Source organism: Thamnophis sirtalis, unplaced genomic scaffold (assembly GCF_051295495.1).
Source record: "Thamnophis sirtalis isolate CommonGarterSnake01/CBP01778 unplaced genomic scaffold, rThaSir2_p1.2 scaffold_14, whole genome shotgun sequence".
Lineage (NCBI taxonomy): Eukaryota > Metazoa > Chordata > Lepidosauria > Squamata > Natricidae > Thamnophis > Thamnophis sirtalis.
In genome coordinates, this window is record NW_028261394.1 from 37,243,353 (window position 1) to 37,266,362 (window position 23,010).

General features: G+C 42.8%; 1 protein-coding gene across 6 annotated transcripts in view; it reads right to left on the reverse strand.

The window, feature by feature from the left end:
• Positions 1–23,010, reverse strand: part of RIPOR1 (RHO family interacting cell polarization regulator 1) — a 136,691-nt gene that overhangs the window by 58,084 nt on the left and 55,597 nt on the right. The window contains exon 1 of one of the 6 annotated variants that reach the window (XM_087728812.1): positions 8,591–8,609. The exons of 3 other annotated variants lie outside the window; for them this stretch is intronic. Coding sequence is in view for 2 of the 3 variants with exons in the window: in XM_087728813.1 (XP_087584939.1) it covers positions 4,532–4,550 (19 nt within the window). In the remaining variant the exon portion in view is untranslated. Of the gene's footprint in view, positions 1–4,531; positions 5,255–8,590; positions 8,610–23,010 lie in introns of those variants that run through there. 2 more of the 6 variants (XM_087728813.1, XM_087728808.1) reach the window with 2 other exon arrangements.

Below are 23,010 nucleotides of genomic sequence, written 5' to 3' on the forward strand. Positions count from 1 at the left end.
ACCCCAGCAAGAGACTTGCAGAACTGATGGATGCCTTCATGCTTCTTTTACCACCATAAAACCATAATCGTTTATAGCAATAGCAATAACACGTAGACTTATATACTGCTTCAGAGTGCTTCACAGCCCTCTCTAAGCGTTTTACAGAGTCAGCCTCTTGCCCCCAACAATCTGGGTCCTCATTTTGCCCATCTTGAAAGGATGGAAGGCTGAGTCAACCTTGAGCCTGGTGAAATCCGAACTGCCAAATTGCAGGCAGCCGGCAGAAGTAGCCAGCATTATTGCATTCTAACCACTGCGCCACCACGGCTCTTATAGTTTATGCCGTGTTTATTCTCTTTTAAAAACATTGTAATTTCGAATGGTCACTAAATGAATGGCTGTAATGTCAGTGTATATTCATGAATTGGAATAAGACATGGTAACAAGGTCAGCCAATAAATAGGCATAGCAACTAAGTCAGCCAATGAGGGGGCTGTTTGAAAACTGAAACATTATTTGCTGGAGACAGCTAGGAGCCTGGCTGTGGCTTAGTACTATAGCTCTGAGTCTGTGCAAAAGTTAAAAAGTAGTTTGCTGAAGTGAAACCGAAAACCAATCTCTCCTCTCTACCATGTTGGAAGAACCAGGCATTGGTATTGTATATGATTTAGGTGTCATTATGTATATAAAGAAAATGAATCCCTGCTGCATCAGTTACCTGCATGTGCTTTCTGGATGTGATTTCTGCAACAAACTCTGACATATACGCTATTTTTCGAAGTATAAGACGCACCTTTTTCCCTCAAAAAAGAGGGTGAAAATCTGGGTGCATCTTATACACCGAATACAGCATTTTTTGTCTCCGAAACACCACCCCTTTTGCTAAAATGGCCATGCATAGCTTTTAGAAGGCTTCCAGAGTGCTCCTGGGGGCTGGGGTGGGCAAACATGAGCTGGGTTTTTTTTGCTTGTTTTTGCTCTCCCAGCCCCCAGGAGCACTCTATAAGTCTCCTAAAGGCTATACATGCCCTTTTGTGACAGAAAACAGGCCCATTTTTGCGAAACATGGGCCATTTTTGCTCGTTTTTGCCCCCCGGAGCACTCTACAAGCCTCCTAAAGGCTATGCATGCTCTTTTTTTGACAAAAATGGGCCATTTTTTCTCATTTTTGCCCCCCAGAGACTCTACAAGCCTCCTAAAGACTATGCATGCCCTTTTTTGATGGAAAACGGGCCTGTTTTTGCAAAAAACGGGCCATTTTTGGGAGGTCTGCAGAGTGCAAAACCTTTTTTTAAAAATTTGCCTCTTCAAAATCTTGGTGCGTCTTATACTCTGAAAAATACAGCTAAGTCAAGGTCTGTCTCTACTACATTGGGGAGGAGAGAGGAGGGAAGCCCTATCTTCCTTTAAAAACCACAGGGTAGTAGATTTTTCTCCTGACCATCCTGATGGATGCAACCTATTGAGGAATATGAAAGGCAACCAACCCTATGGCTGAAATTGAACATGGATCTTCCTGGAAAAATCTTCTCCACGACACCAGACCAAGGCTCTGCTTGCTCATAACCTAAGTCAGGATTTGTTTGTCCAACAAGCCATTGTCACAGCCTGTTCTGCTGATGAAGAAAGCAATCATCACTTGTTTATCCAAACCCTGCCTTGTTTTTCTTCCCCTTCCTGCGCCAGTGAATTGGGTGGGAACATAAAAACCAAAAACAACCTAGGGACATGACATGATGCTGGGTTCAAACACAACATGCTTTAGATAAAACAAGTCTGGATTGAGAAAAGAAACCCAGGGTTCAAATTCTGTTTCGTAGCCCAAAATAAATCATCCAGACTTAAAATGGGTGTGTGTAACACCTTCAGACAAAACCAAACTTCCCTTTATAAATTAGCCCTGTTCATGAACTAGAGATACTCAACTTACAACTGTTGGTTTAGTAACCATTCGAAGGTACAACAGCACTGGAAAAAAATGACTTATGACTCCTTCTCACACTTACGATCGTTACAGCATCCCCATGGGCATCTGAAACCAAATTCGGGCACTTGGAAACTGGCATGTATTTATTTTGATGGTTGCACTTTTTCCCAGGGTCATGAGATCACCATTTGCGACCTTCCCTGTTGGCTTCTGACAAGCAAAGACAATGGGGGAAGCTACTTTCGCTTAACGACCATGTGATTCACTTAACAACTGCAATGAATCGCTTAACCACCATGACAAAAAAAGTGGCAAAGAGGGGCACGACTTAATCAACTGCCTTGTTTAGCAACGGAAATGATAGGCTCAGCTACGGTTGCGATAAAGGTAAAGGTTCCCCTCGCACATATGTGCTAGTCATTCCCGACTCTAGGGGGCGGTGCTCATCTCCATTTCAAAGCCGAAGAGCCAGCGCTGTCCGAAGACACTCTGTGGCCGGCATGACTAAATGCCGAAGGCACACGGAACACTGTTCCCTTCCCACCAAAGGTGGTCCCTATTTTTCTACTTGCATTTTTACATGCTTTCGAACTGCTAGGTTGGCAGAAGCTGGCACAAGTAACGGGAGCTCACTCCGTTATATGGCGCTAGGGATTCGAACAGCCAACCTTTCTGATTGACAAGCTCAGTGTCTTAGCCACTGAGCCACCACATCCCTTTACGGTTGTGGACTCTCTGTAAATCTATTTCTTGCCCTTCCGCCCTTTTTCTGCCTCTATTCTGCCTTCTACCTCCCCCAAGGCAAGCATTTCCTGGGTAGCACCAAACCCCCTTTCTACTGTTCCAACCGTCTCAGCTAGTCGTACGAGCACTTTTGGCAAGCTGACCTCGCCCCGCCCAACTGGAATGGAGCTGCGCTAGTATCCCCAGAACTCCCACGATGCTTCAAAGCAACCCAACTAAATATTATGTAGGGATCCTGGCAAGGGCCAAGGGAAAGGCACAAGGCAGCTGGCGCTGAACGGATCCTCTCTTGAAAAACACAGCAGACTCGTGGCATCTTGGAGTTCAACAAGTCCATTATGGGAGAAGCTTTGGTGCCAAGGGTTTTTGCCACGTGGCTTTGGTGCTTTTGGTTTGACACCCCCCCCCAAATGTTTTTTTTTGGGGGGGGGCAGAATCAGCACTGTATAAATCTGCATGACAACGAAGAGACAAATGCCATGGCACTATGGCATATTTAGGGGCAACACAGCATCCTATAACCTGTGCCTCTATAATACCCTCAGGGTCAAAATCTCACCATCCCTCATTTTATGAACTCAGAGTAGTAGTAGTAGTAGTAGTAGTAGTAGTAGTAGTAGTAGTAGTAGTAGCAGTAATAATAATAATAATAATACCATGTTTCCCTGTAAATAAGACAGGGTCTTATTTTCTCCCCCCCCAAAATAAGTGATTGGCATTATTTTTGGGGAGGTCTTATTATTTTTGAGGTGCAGGAGACGGCAAACGTGGTCACCTCATGGCTGCTGCTCTGTTGCCATATTTTTAGGGAGGGCTTATTTTTGGGGAAACAGAGAGGATTCAACTTGAATGCCACCTAATTCTCAACAACTCCTTCCTACCCCCCTCTTTCAACCACCGGGCAATTTATAGATACATATATTTACAATGATAACACATACTGTTAAGCACAATAAAAATTTAATGTACCAGCATGCCACGAAAGGCCACATTTTAAACTGCCAATATTCATTTAATTTATTTGTCACCTTTCTTGTAACGTTAACAACTAGAGGGGCCTTACAGGGGGGGCCTTACAGCAGTATTAAGACATTTAAATCCTCACTAAAAATGCTTAAAATCACTGCATCAAAGTTGGTTAATCCGAGACGTTTCATTACTCATCCAAGTAATTTCTTCAGTCAAATTTAAAAAAAAAAAAAATAGGTAGAGAGTAGTTGGGCTGTAGCAACTCTCACCACACTAATACAGAGATTTCTCCCCAAAATATATTGCAATATGTCAATGAAGACTCAATTATCCAGGCCAAAAGTATCTGAAACAGGTTAAAAATCACGGCAATTGGAACAAGTGTGTGTTAATCTGAGACATTTCGTTAGTCATCCAAGTAACTTCTTCAGCCAAAATAAAATTTAAATGCTAACAAATATCTCTAAAACAATTTAAAAAACGGAAAGCTTTTCAGCAAGAGGGCATCTCCCGTGTGAACTTTCCTTACTTCTTCAGTCCTCCTGATTTAAGCCATCTCGAACGAGCCGGACAACTTAACAATTAAAGGTCTACCAATTTCTTGGAGCAGAATCATCTGTAGATATTACTGTAGCGGAACAAATGCTCATTAAGCCCACCAGCCCCATTCTGTAAATCTGAACTAGCCACAGCATTTTAGATTTTATATAGGTTGCTTCTGAAGGATTCCCCCCTTCAGGGAGGACTCTTTTCCATCTCCTTAGCAGAGATGAGCCTGAAACAAGAACCTATAAATTGCAGGATTCCAGTGTTTCAAGCTTTTGCTTTCCTAAAGTTCATCCCATTTTGGATTTGGAGATGGTGGAGGGGGGGGGCGGGTATCCTACTTTTTAAAGGAGCCACCATTACCTTTGTACTTCCCTCTCATCCTGATCCTGGGGCTTTAATCCATTGTTCTGAATTGGAGAGGAAGGGTCTGTCCCTCAAGGACTAGCAGAGGGGTCCTGGAAACTGGAGCCTCAGCTGCTCTTGCAAGTCCCCACGAACTGCATCAAAAGAAAAGTTCTGGCCGGCCAGCCGAACACTTTGTCTGTGTGCCTCCTCCCCATCTTTTCTGACATCACCAGAGTTCCTGCTGCTCCCAGGGTGAGTCAAAAGCCACACATCCCATGGAAGATGCCAGAAGGCGGGAGAGTGGAACAAGATTTCCCCAGGAAGAGCTGGTCTTTTTTCCACCGCCTTCTACTTGAAGACGTAACTCTATGTGTAGTTCAGAATACGGATCAACCATTCCCCTCCCTTCTTCCTGCATCATTTCTAAGGATTTTTTTCCCCAAGTCCTGGTATCCAGGATATGAGTCTGTTATCTATTTTTTTTTACGTTCTAAAAATGGGAGGATGAAATCACAGGTCTCAACATAGCCTATATTTAATTATGAGCATATGGATCGAATGAATTATATGCAATCAATAGTTCATAGATGGATCAGTTTTTCCTGCTAATTAGTTTTCCTTTTATTTTCCTGCCATGTTTAGACTTCAGTTACCATAATGTATCTGAGCTTTCTTTCTTTCTTTCTTTCTTTCTTTCTTTCTTTCTTTCTTTCTTTCTTCCTTCCTTCCTTCCTTCCTTCCTTCCTGTCTTTTATTTCCTCCTTCCTTCCTTCCTTCCTTCCTTCCTTCCTTCCTTCCTTCCTTCCTTCCTTCCTTCCTTCCTTCCTTCCTTCCTGTCTTTTATTTCCTTCTTGCTTCCTTTCTTTCTGTCTTTCTTTCCTTACTTCTTTCTTTCTTTTCTCCTTCCTTTCCTCCTCCTCCTTCTCTGTACAACCACTATTTACATTCCTTTTTTTTTTTCCCTGTTGGTGTGGCAGTTGTTTGTTTTTTGCTATTAATATTTTTTAATACAAACATGGAAAATCCTGTGGTTTTTCAACTACCGGTATATATGGGTTTCATTTCCAGATATCCAACCAGATTTGATGCACTGACCCTGCGTGCATCTGGACAAGATCCAGATGTGGAAGAGACCTCTGAGAATTTTAATCATCTTACTTGGAGGCCAACAGACTCAGGGTTTTGCTTAAGGTGATCACATGCAAAAGAGGGGAAATTGGCTTTTTAATAGCAAGAAGAGGGAGGCTTTGTTTTCGTTAATCAACCAAGCTCATTTTATAGAAGTGAGAAAACCACTTGTGAAAAACATCTGGTTCTGTTCTGCATTAAAGATCAAGAAATACTGTCCTTAATGGATTCCAGTCAACAGCGCTGCTTCTTTCAACTAAAAATCCCTTATCAAAGGAATTAATACGATACGAATGAGGAAGAGAATAAGGAATCTTCTATATATATGTAAAAGTGTGTGTGGTGTGTGTGTGTATGTGTGTGTCTGTTCGTTCCAGCATAACCCTGTAACGCTTCAAGCAATTCCAACCAAACTTGGTACACAGATGACTTACCCTATGGAGAAAAATATTGGGGGGGGGGGGGCGTAAGACACCCCTAAGGGTGTGTGTTCCATTAAGATAGAGCCTGGTGTGCCCTAAAATGGCTTCTACTGTACTGCCGTAACTCTGGAATGCCTTGAGCAATTTCAAACAAACTTGCTACACAGATGATTTACTCTCTGGAAAAAAACACTGTGGGGGTAAAACACCCCTAACACCCCTTTGGGGGGGTGTTCTGTTAAGATACAGCTTGTGGTGCCATACTGGCTTCTACTGTACAGAGCACTGGAGTTGCCATGGTAACAGCTTCACAGTACTCCATAAGGGGGCTCCCTCCGGTAAGGGGGAAAATCAAACATTAAAAATTACATTTGGTCCAGACATTTTCCCCCTATAAATAAATACCTGGGCAACACCGGGTTATTGGCTAATGAGGAATAATGTTCTCCACCATAGGGATGGGCACAATCCAGCAATGAATCCTACCTAGCATCTTTCTCTTAATAAATGAGATTTCCAATTCAGTTCTCGTAACCGGGGGAAATAAATCTTCCCTGGGAATGCCACCAGAGTCCATCCAAGATGCTGCCAAAAATCACATCTTAACCAGATGCACCATGCTCCATTTTGCTGAACACAACACTACCCACCTCCTGCCCATTTCATCGGAAGAAGAGAAATAGAATGGAATCGCTCCAGAGAAAGCCAACAGGTCAAGGGGGAAGAACAGGAAACAGTGTTTTCCGTTGTTATGAAGGGACAAAAGGAAACACAATTGAAAACGTTGCTTTTTAGGAGGCAATGATAACTTTTACCAGCCTGCTAATCCTTACTGAAGACCTCTTCTGTCAAGTTGCCAAATCCTTCCAAGACACGTCTTTGTCATCCTCAAAAAGGAAAAAAAAAAGCCCCTATATTTTCTTTGGAAAGGGGAAAAAAAGGGCATTAGGGACCAATTGAACTCATTTGCTGTGTAAAGGTAGAGTTGAGCTAATCCTGGCAACACTCCAGGTGTCTCCAATTCCTGCCATAAAATGCCACTCCTATTCTTTGCACACATCAATCAAGGTGCACAATGACAGATCCCAGATTTAAAATTCTTACAGAGTTGATGAGTATTGCTTCACTGAGAGGGGCTCAATTTGAAGTACAGGTACCGTGTTCCTCCGAAAAATAATACAGGGTCTTATTTTCTTTTGACCCCCGAAATTAGCGCTTGGCCTTATTTTCGGGGAGGTCTTATTATTTTTGAGATGCAGGAGGCAGCGAGCGTGGTAACCTCATGGCTGCTGCTGTGTCGCAATATTTTCAGGGGGGGCTTATTTTGGGGGGAGGGCTTATTTTAGCGCATGCACTCAAAAGCCCAATTGGGATTATTATCTGGGGAGGTCTTATTTTCAGTGAAACAGGGTAGTCCTCGGGTTATGATCGCAATTGGGGCAGGAATTTCTTGTCGCTAAGCAATATGGTCATAAAGTGCAACATCAAGTACCCGTATTGCTTAGTGACGACAATGCTGGCAGTCTCAGTTATTGTTGCAATCTCAGGAGCATGCGGGTCATTAAGTAAGGACCTCAAGTGACATGGGAAGGGGCAGGGATTCCAAGGCAACAGACTGGTGGACAAAAGCTACAGGCGAGGACGCTATGGAAAGCGAATGGGTGGGAGAACATGGTGGGAACTTCTGATTTCCTGCTGGCTTCCCCAATGACTTTGCTTGTGGGAAACCAGAGAGAAGGTCACAAGTGGTTATCACATGGCTAGGGAACACTGCAACTATTGCTAAGTGCAAGCAGCTTACCAGGCACCTGAATTGAGGTCATGTAACCATGAAGACACTGCCACAACTTTGAGGACCAGTCATAAGTCTTCCTGAGTCAGCACCACTGTAACTTTGAACGGTCACAGTAACCACAAGACAACCTGCAAGCGCTATTCGGCATTTGGGAAGGACGTTTAAAGAGCAGATCAACCAAAGGAACATCTGTCAGCCATGGGCATCTGCTCCACTGTAGATACAGGGTGGATAGACAGATGGATAGCTAGAAGAGAAACATGCACCCTGTTCAGGCAGGGGGAAAAAAAAACTCTTGAAGTATAAAGACAGGCACAAAATGAACATCCATAACCAGATGTCCAACCAGCCAACTACAACAACCCCCTTGAGGGAAAGGGGAATTATGACTTATCTCATAATACCTACATCAGTCCTGGAAGTGACACAGGGCACTCCCTGTTACCTCCCATTCTCTGCGACTTTGGAGACTTTCTCTTTAAGTCGTGAGATCCCAGAGACTCTGCTTTAAAACCGCAATACAACCTAGGCAGCGATTCTACAGCTTGAAAAACCCGAACAGGCCACTCAGCAAAGCTTCCTTGAAGCTCCGAAGCTCGGTTCTCCCACGAGAAAAGCTTGAAGAAAACAAAGGCGGTTTCTTCTCATTTGCAATCCACGCCACCTTAAACACGCATGCACGCCCCACACACAGAGAGCTGAGCTGGCCCACCCTGGCTTCCCGCAAACCTGATTGTCCGGAATCTTGTGGGCTGCCAACCAAGAGCTACACCTTTCCCCTAAAAGGTTAGCATGAAGTCAAAACTCTCCTCTTCTCAAAAGTCTCCCCTCGTCAAGCAGCGGGATGGCACAGCGCTTGACAGGAGCCAGGCAGTTCAATTCAAGCAAAAGGTTCTTTGTGGGTTCTCTAAAATGCTTGGAGGCGGAAGGGAGATTAAAGGTGCCCCCGTTTCTCTTCCTGGCTCACAGTGCCACCTAAAGGTCACAGTCTTTCTATCGGCAAAAGATTCAAATGTGGTTGGAAGAAATGACCAGACAGAAATTGGAATTTAAACCGGGACTATTCTTATTAGGAATTATAAAAGAAGGTCAAAGTAATGGGTTAACATATTTAACATTACATATCATAACAGCGGCGAGAATAGTTTATGCCCAACAATGGAAGAGTGAGAACATACCTCTAGAAAGGGAAATAATAAAGAAAATATTAGACTTTGCAGAATGTGAGTTGAATGCTGGGATTCAAAAACAAAAACATAAGGTGATGTTACAGTAGGCGCTAGGGATGGTAAACAAAGCAACTCAAACTGTATATTATAACCTTTTAAATGGAATAACAAAAGTATAAGAATGGCAAAGAAAAAGAATAACTATGTGAATGTATACCTATAATTGTATGTAAGAGAATAAATGACAGTATGAATATAAAGCACAATATAGGTAAACAATATATGGTTATAAATAGCTAAGTATAAATAAATATAGAATTGTACATAAAAATGGATAACGAATAAGGAGACCATGAATGCAAGATAGAAATGTATAGAAGGGAAAACACTAACTGCAAAGAAACCGATACGGAACTGCTGTATGATATATGATGGAACTTCTTGTTCCCATGTTGTTTTAAGTCATGTGTCTGTTTTTGTTGATGTGTTTATGTGTTTAAAATAAAAATTTATAATAAAACAAAAAACAAAAACAAAGGAGAGACAGAATACTGTGAGATTTGGAATAGATTTTACCAATGGTTGAATTTGAGGAATAGAAGTCGGAATGGAAAAGAACAAGGATGTATAGATCGAAAGAAGATGTAATATATGTATTATATTATGTAAATGTAATGTTGATAAGGGGTTAAGTATGTGCATTTGATTAGTAATGTATGGGGAATGCATAAGATATTCGTGTTATCTTAGTTTTGTATGGCGAAGGTAACGCCAGGACGGTTGCACAATGTCCAACTTTTATTTTTAACAATAAAGTTTTTTTTTTTTAAGCAAATAAATGTCAGAGTCTTTCACCATTTTTAGGGCCAGCGAAAAATAGTCTCCTGTCTCCAACCTGGCGCTCACCAGCCGTGCTTGATCTCAACTCCCACAATTAATCAACCGTATGGCCAAGAAATTTGGGGGATGAAGTGCAAGATATCTGGAGAACATCTGGCAGGGGAAAAGCTGAATCGAAGCATTTGGAAAGCCATTTCTGAGTTTATTTAGGTTGTGACTTGAAAAAAACAGAGAAGAAAAGGTCTGAGATGTTCAGACATAGAAAAAAATATTGCTAGGCTCGCAAACAATGAAAACAAAGGAGGGAAGAGTCCTAAGTGCTAATAAAAATGTATTATTGTTGACCCAATGCATGTCAGAAAACAAGAAAGACACAGTCTTAAATATGCAGTAGGTTGTAAAAGATAGTATGCATATATTAGGCCTCCCTGGTATGGTATTGCTTAGGTGTGCGTGTGTTTATCACATCTAATTTTCTTCCTTTCAATATTCAGTTTTTCTTGCTAAATATTCATAGACTTCCTTCGTGTGTACAATTTTTCTAGTTACCTTGAGTAGTCCCTAAATTTAAATTACACTACTTCTCCGATTTGAAAAAGAACCAACAAATATTTTCATTATCTAACATGGGTAAGACTGAGGCATGGCTCCATAAAAAAGAAATCCTTTGGGTTTACATATCAACCAACACCAGCAAATACTTAGAGGTCCCATGTGATTCTTCTTCATAATTCCTGGAATATTATTGTGTTTATATGTTTATTCGGCCACAAGTCAGGACGTGCAGCAATTTTTCAGATCGCGCTAAGCTCCCTGTAGATGACAAAAAATTGCTTATATTTGTGGTCCATCACAGCTGCTTTTTTCCATACCTTTTATTTTGAGAGTATAGCTGGAGCTGGCTGAACAAATACAAGATTCTTGTACCATGGTGGGGTTCAGCAATTTTAGCAAGTTGTAAGATGGGTGAACTTCAACTCCCAGAATTCCCCAACCACCATGGGAATTCTAGGAGCTGAAATCCACACACCTTAAAGTTCTTGAGGTTGAAAACACCACTATAGAAGACTCTTTATTTCATTTTGTTATCAAGCCATGATAACATGAGCCGTGGTGGTTAGAATGCAGTATTGCAGGCAAACTCTGCCTACAGCCAAGAGTTCGATCCTAAGCGACTCAAGGTTGACTCAGTCCTCCATCCTTTCTTCCTTGGTAAAATGAGGGCCCAGATTGTTGGGGGCAATAGGATGACTCTGTAAACCGCTGAGAGAGGTCTATAAAGCACTATGAAGCAGTATATAAGTCTAAGTGCTACTGATATTGCTAAGCACACTTTTCCCAGTCAAAAGGTTGTCCTGTGCTTTGAACAGATGAGGCCAGGGCAAAGCTAAAATTAAATTTCAGTTTGATTTCAGTTGCATTTAAAATAAACCTAATTACTATATCTGCTTCTCCAATTGCCTTCTTAATTTTTTTCCTCTTTGGCAGTACTCAGATTTGAAATTTTGGGGAAATTTGACAACAGAGTTTAACAAATTTGGGAATTCTAACATGGAATCTTTGGTGCTCTCTGATCTTGGCTGTCTGCTTGAAGATATTTCACTATCCAACTAGATAACTTCAGTGCTGCTGATCCTGGATATATTCAATACACAAGAAATTAAAGAAAACGCCAAATTCGTAGCAGACATTAAGGAAACAAAATTAGGCTGCTCCAGGGAGTTATTTTGTTCTCTCACTCCTTTCAAGAACTTATTTGTTAGATTTCAAAAGTTCAGGTAATATACCTCGCATCCCCTTCTCCAACGGTCACCTAATCTCGTGCCGTGGACTGAATTCAAAGGCCCAAAGTCATAAAACAGGGGTCCATGGGTTGAGAATGGACATGAATTTATTTCTTCTCCATCTTATTCTACAGACTTAAACACTAAGTCCTCAAAACACAAGCTGAGAAAACTTGGGACTGTTTAGTATCAGCATAAAGTAGGCAGACAATCTGATACAAAGATAAAAGTTTGTACATATGTGCTAGTCGTTCCCAACTCTAGGGGGCGGTGCTCATCTCAGTTTAAAGCCGAAGAGCCAGTGCTGTCTGAAGACGTCTCCGTGGTCATGTGGCCTGGCATGACTAAATACCGAAGGCGCATGGAACACTGTTACCTTCCCACCAAAGATGGTTCCTATTTTTCTACTTGCATTTTTATGTGCTTTCAAACTGCTAGGATGGAAGAAGTTGGGACAGGTAATGGGAGCTCACTCTGTTACGCGGCGCTAGGGATTCGAACCGTCGAACTGCCGACCTTTCTGATTGGCAAGCTCAGCATCTTAGCCACCACGTCTGATACTAGTCCAATGGAAAACAAGTTCTCCATTCCTTCTTGCTGTATTAACGGCAATAATACCAAACATGGAAATTGCATTTAGCCGGTGTGATTAGAACCTATCTAGCAGAAACACGTTGCGTTCCATAAGCAACATCAAAAACGCAACATCCCTTTCGCATTTCCTGAGAAAAGCAATTTGACTTGTAACAATTTTTTCCAGGGCTAAGTAAGAGTTCCACCAGGGCTATATGTACAGGCACCTATTTGATGCATAGCATGCAATGTCCTACTGATTCAGGACGCAAGTCGTAATTCCAAACCTCTAAGGCAGTGAGGGTGAATCTTTTCGGCACTGAGGGCCAAAAAGGTCACACAGAAATGTTGTGTGAGCAGTCATCATGGCCGCGCTCCGGAAAAGCTGAGCTTCTGGGTTCTAATGCACATGTGCGCCCGACAATCAGCTGACCGGTGCACATGTGCACACCAGTTTTCAGCACAGCTGCGCATGTGAAGGACAGTTGATCGTCGTGAGTGCATGCACACCAGAAACCCGAAAGGCAAACAGGCAAGGCCGCACATGCCGGGTGACATGACTTCACGTGTTACTTTGGGCACAAGGGCCATAAGTTTGCCATCCCGGTTCTAAGGCTTGGTGACACATTGAAGTCACAGGGATTGTGCAATGCAAACTACAGTCATCCCCAATTTTTAAACCTGCCCTCTCCCTCTTAAAATTTTGGATTTGGATTTTATTAACTTTTATAGGCCGCCCTTTTCCCCGAGGGGACTCAGGGCGGCTTACATAAAATAGGGAGGGGGGGTACAAAACAATAAACATAAAACAATACATGAGAGTAAAATAGTACACAACATTCATTCATCATCCGGGTGGGGACAGATTGTGGTCTTTATCCCCAGGCCTGACGGGATAGCCAGGTCTTAAGGGCTGTGCGGAAGGTCTGGACGGTGGTGAGGGTACGAATCTCCACGGGGAGATCGTTCCAAAGGGTCGGAGCTACTACTGAAAAGGCTCTGCTGAAAATGGGCACTGCTGAAATGTATCTATTTTGCAGGGAACGTTTACGTTTATTAGGATTTGTATGCCGCCCACTCTCGAGAGACTCAGGGCGGCTTACAGATAAAAACAGGGAGGGGGAACATATAAAAATTAAAAAAGAACAGACATTAAAATTGCACAACATTCATATAGCTTAGAATGGGGCTGGATAAATCAACAGCCCCAGGCTTGCTGGAACAGCCAGGTCTTAATCGCTTTGCGGAAGGCCGGAAGGGTAGTGAGGGTCCGGATCTCCACGGGGAGATCGTTCCATAGGGCCGGAGCAGCTACAGAGAAGGCCCTCCCCCGGGGGGGTCGCCAGCCGACATTGACCGGCAGATGGAATCCGGAGGAGGCCTAATCTGTGTGATTTTATAGGTCTCTGGGAGGTAAATGGCAGGAGGCGGTCTCTCAGGTAGCCAGGTCCTAAACCATCTAGTTCTCTTTTTGTTTAAAACCATTGATTTATATATTTTCACATTACATACATAGGTGCTTAGTAAACAGCGTTATTGTCAGGATCAATTTATTTATATACAGTAATACTTTTCCTAATTTCTACCTCTACCGTCCAACCATTTATAAAACAAGTCCCACGTTTGAAAATACTCTTCTTTTTCTTTTCTTTTTAATGTCAATCTGTCCATTTCTGCGCAATCTAATTTTTATTTTTTAATTACATCATCCTCCAACTTTCTCAAGCAGGCTTTGGGGTGGATTGCAAATAACAGACTGGGAAGCCGTGTGAGATGCTCGGTCTGTTTTGCAGAGATGACTAGCAAGCACAATATAAAGCCTAAGTTTATGTAAATAATGACGCAACGTGACATGTGAAAGCAATTAACAGGGCTGGTTTGGTTTTAGCTTCAAATCGTGTGAATGTTTGGCACTCTGGTGTGTAAGCCATTATTTACGAATTATAATTATGTACGAACTCAGCTGACGGTGATTTGTTTCTACAGATCAGTGTTAATCATAATGTAATTATGAATCCAGGCAATTGTGGATTAATGTACAAACCATGCTTTAGGAAACCACTGCTTAACACCATCTGGGCAGTTTGTCACATAATATAGGCACTGTAATCCACACCTACAGTAGCCATCCTAAGCCCTTTTCTTTTGTACAGTTATTGAATGTCTGAAAAATGCTGTCCTTGGATACTTTATCGCAGCAGGTGGCAGCACCTACCTGACCTTGGCTGAGTCCAAACAATGTTAAAAAGTACCTGATTTTATATTTGTATCCTGTGACTATCACTGGTTGTACGTTATGATTCATGATGAATGTGTTTATGATGACTATGATCGTGATTTAATCTTTATATTGCAAGCTTATGAACCAAAGACAAATTTCTTGTATGTCCAATCACACTTGGTCAATAATTCTACTCTACTCTACTCTACTCCACTCAACTCCACTCAACTCAACTCTCTACATTCTCTAGTCCTATTCCCATAACTATTCCCATTCCACTGTACTCTACTCTACTCTACACAACTCTACTCTCTACATTCTCTATTCCTATTCCCATTCCACTCAACTCAACTCTCTACATTCTCTAGTCCTATTCCCATAACTATTCCCATTCCACTGTACTGTACTGTACTGTACTGTACTGTACTGTACTGTACTCTACTCTACTCTACTCTACTCTACTCTCTACATTCTCTATTCCTATTCCCATTCCACTCCACTCAACTCTCTACATTCTCTATCCCATTCCTATTCCCATTCCACTCCACTGTACTCTACTCAACTCTCTACATTCTCTATTCCTATTCCCATTCCACTCAACTCCTCTACATTCTCTATTCCTATTCCCATTCCACTCAACTCAACTCTCTACATTCTCTATTCCCATTCCCATTCCTATTCCACTCCACTGTACTCTACTCTACTCAACTCTCTACATTCTCTATTCCTATTCCCATTCCACTCAACTCCTCTACATTCTCTATTCCTATTCCCATTCCACTCAACTCAACTCTCTACATTCTCTATTCCTATTCCCATTCCCATTCTCATTACACTCCACTGTATTCTACTCTACTCTACTCAACTCTACTCTCTACATTCTCTATTCCCATTCCCATTCCCCTCCACTGTACTCTACTCTACTCAACTCTACTCTCTACATTCTCTATTCCTATTCCCATTCCCATTCTCATTACACTCCACTGTATTCTACTCTACTCTACTCAACTCTACTCTCTACATTCTCTATTCCCATTCCCATTCCACTCCACTCAACTCTCTACATTCTCTATTCCCATTCCCATTCCTATTCCCATTCCACTCCACTGTACTCGACTCTACTCAACTCTACTCTCTACATTCTCTATTCCTATTCCAATTCCCACTCCACTCCACTCTACACGGGAAATCAGTGAAACATCCCACAGCTAGAAAATCAGGGTAATCACAATAAAAAACAGCAAGTCCTATTTCAGCCCTGCTATCAAGAATACGGATAGTCCTCGACTTATGACCACAATTGAGCCCAACCTTTCTGCCGTTAAGTGGTTAAGTCAGTTTTTCCCCATTTTACGATTCCCCCCCCCCCCGGTTGTCAAGTGAATCACTGCAGTTGTAAAGTTAGCCACCCAGTTGTTAAGTGAATCCGGCTTCCCCACTGACTTTGCTTGTCAGAAGGTCGCATAAAGGGGGGGGGGGGCAGACGATCCTGGAAAACTGGGAAGGTCATAAATAGGGCTCAGTTGCTGAGCATCAGAATTATGGTCACGCGACCATGGGGATGGCGGCAAAGGTCGTAACTGTGAAAAACGGTCATCGGTCACATTTTTCAGTGTGGTTGCAACTTTGAACAGTCACTAAATGAGCAAGGATTACTATAACATCCAGGTATAGATGTCATCCAAATGCAGGAGTTCCCATTTACCCCTTGTTGCTTTTGAGTGATAGAAATGATTTGATAGAAATATTGAGTGATAGAAAGGAACTGGGTATGTCTATTTTCATGAAAAGAAGAACTAAGGGAGACATGATAGCAGCCTTCCAATATCTCAGGGGTTGCCACAAAGAAGAGGGAGTCAAGCTATTCTCCAAGGCACCTGAAAGCAGGACAAGAAGCAATGGGTGGAAACTAATCAAGGAGAAAAGCAACCTAGAACTAAGGAGAAATTTCCTGACAGTTAGAACAATTAATCAGTGGAACAACTTGACTCCAGAAGTTGTGAATAGCAATAGCAGTTAGACTTATATACCGCTTCATAGGGTTTTCAGCCCTCTCTAAGCGGTTTACAGAGTCAGCATATCGCCCCCATAATCTGGGTCCTCATTTTACCCACCTCGGAAGGATGGAAGGCTGAGTCAACCCTGAGCCGGTGAGATTTGAACCGCTGAACTGCAGATAGAAGTCAGCTGAAGTGGCCTGCAGTACTGCACTCTACCCACTGTGCCACCTCGGCTCTGTGAATGCCCCAACAATGGAAGTCTTTAAGAAGATGCTGGATAGCCATTTGTCTGAAATGGTATAGGGTTTCCTGCCTAGGCAGGGGGTTGAACTAAAAGACCTCCAAGGTCCCTTCCAACTCTGCTATTGTATAATTGTAAAATAAAATTTTGCATAAATTAAAACTAAGCCAGGTTTCCCATTCTTCCTTGATTATAAGCCTATAAAGTTTTTTCCATGTCTACTTATGTTGTTGTTGGGGGGGTGGGTGGGTTTGGATGCTCTCACTGTAATCACAAGGATTGGCTGCTTTCCAGATCCGAAGCCTATGGAAAAAAAAAAATCTTTGATCTACTCTGCAAAGCTTCAAAGCAGCTTCTGACACAAGAGCAGCTGCAGGAGAAGAGAACAGATTGCAGCTTTTGCAAATCCTTCTTTTCCTCCCATCTCATCAAGACTTGTGGGGGTGGAGAAAGGGAAGGAGGCTCTTCGAAAGAAAACCAATGGGGCATAATTTATTTTAAGTGCTAGCTACGGACCTGCCTCGCTGGAGCTGCTAATTACCTATCTACTCTCCTATATTTATTCTGAGTGGAATGGCCCAGGACTCTCACCCGTGAAATTCTACCCAGAAAACACAATATAATTTGAAACAGGGGGTTTCAAGAGTCTTTCTCTAGGGTGGCAGTGCCACCGAGCCGCAAAAAAAGGTTAATGGGTGCAAATTAGCTTCCTCCCTTCCCACTAACTCCCTCCAGATGGCTTTAAGAGGACAATGACATTCATTACACCTTCATACACACACACACACACCTAGTTGAAGCACGTTCCTGAATGCTGAACACTTTACAGGTAGTCCTCCACTTACGACCACAATGGACCCCCAACATTTGTTGCTAAGGGAGATATCCGTTAAGTGAGTTTTGTCCCGTTTGATGACCTTTCTTGCCACCGTTGTTAAGTGAATCACTGCAGTTGTTAGTAACACCGTTATTGAGTGAATCTGGCTTCCCCCTTCATCAGAAGGTGGCAAAAGCGGCTCAGTTATAACCCTGGGACACTGCAACCATCATAAATATGAGTCAGTTGCCAAGCGGCCGAATTTTGATGACATGGGGAATGCTGCAGCGACTGTGTGAAAAATGGTCGTAAGTCACTTTTTGCAGTCTCTGTAACTTCAAACGGCCATTAAATGAATCGTTATAAGTCAAGGACTACCTGTGGTTTCATTGGAGATATCTAATGTAACTAAAGAGTACTGATTTTTTTCCCCCCTCTCTCAAGCAAAATAAGTAAATCTGGAACACATTTCCAACATCTGTGCTAAGCCTCTACTGGAAGACACTTGTGCATAGGACAAAGAAACAGTAAAAAAAATATATGGAAATAACCAGTACAGGATCTTACTGCAAGATTCATTTGGTACAGTTTTAGGATGCGAGTCCAGCTACTAAAGTTTGTCAACCACGCTTTGCAAAGTTGCATCTACAATCCAGCACCAAGAATGATTCAGCCGAAAGGATAACGCCAGCAAGAGAGAGAAAAAATCAATTTATTGTAAACAACAATAGGATCTATTTTATTTTTTTCTAACCTTGAAGTAGTGTGACATTAAAAAAACAACAACACTAAATACTGCAGCCCGCTACTATTGTTGTCAGAAATAGGGTCCTTTACGTGTGGAAGAACAGAACAGAATAGATAATGGAACGAAACGGAACAGAAGAATAGAATAGAATAGAATAGAATAGAATAGAATAGAATAGAATTCTTTATTGGCCAAGTGTGATTGGACACAGAAGGAATTTGTCTTTGGTGCAGATGCTCTCAAGTGTACATAAGGAGAATAAAATACATTCATCAAGAATAAAAAGATACAACTTAGCGAAAGTCGTAGGTTACTAATAAACTATCAAATCTACTGGGAAAGAAATAAAAACAATATAAATTGAAAGATAGTTATAGTTATAGTCATAACATAGTTATAGTCATAAGTGGGGAGAGAGATACTAGGAAGGAAAAGAATAATAATGGTAATACAGTTATAGTAAATTATTGACAGTGTTGTGGGAATTAGTTGTTAAGCAGAGTGATGGCATTTGGGAAAAAATTGTCCTTGTGTCTAGTTGTTCTGTTGTGCAGGGCTCTATAGCATCGTTTTGAGGGTAGGAGTTGAAACAATTTATGCCCAGGATGTGAGGGGTCTGTAGATATTTTTACAGCCCTCTTTTTGACTCATGCAATGTATTCAACTGCACAAAACCGCGGGGGCACACTAGAGAAAGCTTATAATGGAGTGTCTTGCACGTTTGTTCTCATTCACTTTCAATCAGAACATCACAATTCGGTAGGGAAAGTGGAGGAAAGCAGAATTTCCAGGCAGCATGGCCGCTCCCTACCCCCTCCCTCTATTTCTTTCTCATTTTATGCTGTTTAAAGTCACCCCCGTCCAGGCAAAATCTCCCTGGACTATTTCAAGAGTCTGCAGCATCAGAAGGTGCAAAGCATGGATGCAAGCACAGCGCTCTTAATTTTACTTTCTCTCTGTGGCTCATTGCCACATCGCAGGCAGTTCTGACTTGAGCACCACACAAAGGATGGGGAGAAAAGTTGTCCAGCATGCACACATTCAGAAGAGCAGCCAAATGGATTGTCATTAGACAAATGATCCTAAAATGGAAACAGTTGTTAAGCCCCGAGACAGATCCGCGCAAGCTGCTGAAGATTAAGAAGAGGAATCGTTCAATGTACACGTCAGTAATTCTTAAAGCAGCTCTGTGAAGAAGAGCAATATTCCATTTTGCTAAAAGGTCCAGGCAAAGCCCTATTATTTCAGCTATTATTTTTAAATTAAATTCGCATTGCCGCCTATTCGCCCATGGTGACTTAAGGCGGCTTGCATACTGTATTTTCGGACTATAAGATGCACCATAAGATTTTGAAGAGGTAATTTTTGAAAAAAAACACGTTTTTGCCTCCCAAAATCTTTGCATTCCGTTTTTTTTGTGGAAAAAATACAGAAAGTTTGAGAGGCTCCTGGGGGCTGGGGAGGGCAAAAATGTGACACGTGGGGGGTTTGGGAGGGCCCCCCCTTTTTTTTTCACAAAAAGGAGCCATGCAGAGGGAGTGGGAGGCCTGCAGAGTACTCCTGGGAGCTTGGGAGGGCAAAAAAGCCCTGTTTTTGTGAAAAACAGGCCCATTTTTCGCTCGTTTTTACCCTTAGGATCACTTTTCAGGCCTCCCAAACCCACTGTGAGTCCATTTTTGCAACGGGATGCATGGGGAGGATTTCGGGAGGCCAAAAATGCTGTATTCAGTGTATAAGACTAACGTGCTCTACTTGGGGCTGCCCTTGAAAAGTGTTCGGAGACTGCAACTGGTCCAGAATGCAGCCGCGCGAGCGATACTGGGTGTGCCAAGGTACACCCACGTCACACCTATCCTCCGCGAGCTGCACTGGCTGCCCATTGGTCTCCGAACATGATTCAAGGTGCTGGTTATTACCTTTAAAGCCCTACATGGCTTAGGACCTGGGTATCTACGAGACCGTCTCCTGCCACACACCTCCCTTAGACCAATAAGATCACACAGGATGGACCTTCTCCGGGTGCCTTCAGCAGGACAATGCCGGCTGGCGGCGCCTAGGAGTAGGGCCTTCTCTGTTGCCGCTCCGGCCATATGGAATGAGCTGCCCCCAGAGATCCGGGCCATCCCCACTCTCATGGCCTTTCGCAAAGCCATTAAAACCTGGCTTTTCCGGCAGGCCTTCTGATGGGTGTTTGTTGTGTTCTTTTTTAACTTTGTGTGTCCTATTGTTTTTAAGTTCTTTTAATTTCTTTTTATTCTGTAAGCCGCCCGGAGTCCTTCGGGATTGGGCGGCATAGAAACCTAATAAATTCAATTCAATTCAATAAGACACACCCAGATTTTCATCCTCTTTTTTTGGGGGGGGGGAACAGTTCTTATACTCTGAAAAATACGGCAATTAAAAACCACATTAAAAAACAATAAAACTAATAAAAGAGACAGATAAATGAATATAATTTCCTCCAATCACGTACAATATATCAAGAGACGCAGTCTCGTCTATCTTTGACTGAATTTCCTCTTCAGGAGTTCCTGCTCTGGGAAGCCTTAAGGAAGGGCGTACCTGGAATACGGCATCCGGTTTTGGTGACCACGTTATATAAAAAGAGGTAGAAACTTTCGAAAGAGTACAGAGAGGAGCAACAAAGATGATTAGGGGCCTGGAGGCTAAAACCAAGAATGGTTGCAGGAATTGGGTATGTCTAGTCTAGTGAAAATAAGATGTGACATGATAGCAGTGTATTTGAGGGGCTGCCACAAAGAAGAGCCGAGGTGGCGCAGTGGTTAGGGTGCAGTACTGCAGGCCACTTTAGCTGACTGTGATCTGCAGCTCAGTGGTTCAAATCTCACCGGCTCAAGGTCGACTCAGCCTTCCATCCTTCCGAGGTGGGTGAAATGAGGACCCGGACTGTGGGGGCAAGTTGCTGACTCAATTTGCTAAAAAAAATTGTAAACCACTTAGAGAGGGCTGAAAGCCCTATGAAGCGGTATATAAGTCTAATAAATAAATAAATAAGAGGAGATCAACCTATTTTACAAAGCATCCAAAGGCCAGACAAGGAACAATGGATGGAAACCGATCAAGGAGAGATTCAACCTGGAAATAAGGAGACATTTTCTGACAGTGAGAACAATCAACCCATGGAACAGAAGTTGTCTTCAGAAATTATGGGTGTTCCATCACTGGAGGCTTTTAAGAGGAGACCCAACAGCCAACTGTCTGAAATGGTTTAGGGTCTCCTGCTTGAGCAGGGGGCTGGACTAGACGACCTCCAAGGTCCCTTCCCACTCTTGTTATTCTGTTAGTCACCCAGAAGCATACCAAGCCTTTTTCTTTCCTGATTAGCTCCCTGGACTCCAAAAACAGTCAGCTCCAACTCTGGAACGCCCTCCCAAGAGCGCTGCCACAATTATGTCACCTCATTAGACTGTCACTTGGTGGAATCCACGTGGCTCTTCTGTATAATCAACCGTGGCGACATTGTGTGCTATTGAAAGCTGCAGTCTAATTATTCTTAAACCTCCCATTAAAAGAGCAGGGAGAGGGGGGGAAGAAGAAAAAGAACTCCGAGTAAGAGAATATTTAAAACCAGCCTTTGCAAAAACCAGAAGTATGTTGTTGTTGTCCTCTTCCACCCTCTGGAGTCCATTTAAGCTCACGCCGACAGCTTCGGTGACTCCATCCAGTCACCTCATTCTCTTTCGTCCCCTTCTTCTTTTGCCCTCAATTTTTCCCAGCATGAGGCTCTTCTCCAGTGAGTCCTTCCTTCTCAATTACCAATTACCTCCAATAGACCGATCAGATCCCACAGATTAGGCCTCCTCCGAATTCCATCCGCCGGCCAATGCCGACTGGCGACTACCCGGAGGAGAGCCTTCTCTGTGGCTGCTCCGACCCTCTGGAACGAGCTCCCCGTGGAGATTCGAACCCTCACCACCCTCCAGGCCTTCCGCAAAGCCCTTAAAACCTGGCTGTTCCGACAGGCCTGGGGCTAAAGAGCTTTTGCCCCCCCCCCCCTCGAATGGTATGGTTGTTGTGTGCTTTTAAATTGTGTATTGTTTTGTTTGTCTTTTTATCCCTTATCTGTATCCCCTTCCCTGACTTGGATTGTGAGCCGCCCTGAGTCCCCTCTGGGGAAAAGGGCGGCATATAAGTGCAATAAATTCAATTCAATTCAATTCATTAGGTGGCCAAAGTATTTGAGTTTCATCTTCAGGATCTGGCCTTCTAAAGAGCAGTCAGGGTTGATCTCCTCTAGGAGTGACCAGTTTGATCACCTTGCAGTCCAAGGGACTCGCAGGAGTCTTCTCCAGCATCATCATTCAAAGGCCTCCCTTCTTTGGTGCTCAGCCTTCCTTATGGTCCAACTTTCACAGCTACACATTGCAACTGGGGAAACTGTAGCCTTGACTAGACACACTTTTGTTGGCAGGGTGATGTCTCTGCTTTTTAGTATGCTGTCTAGATTTGCCATAGTTTTCCCAAAACACAAGATAGTTACACCTATGTGCATGGTTCTTGTGTTAAAACTGCTGTCTCCCAAAATTGATTTAAATATCTATGGATTCCACGAGCCAACAGCTGTTTTAAAATCTGCACTGTATCCTTGTTTCTCTGTATTTCAATCAGCGGAGTTATCAAACAGACTCAAACTATCCAGGCACCTCTTAGCATAATCCTGGGTAGATAATTGTACTAAACCTCTTAAGGCGGAGTTTCCCCCCGTGAACCATTTCAAGTTCATTACAGAAATAAA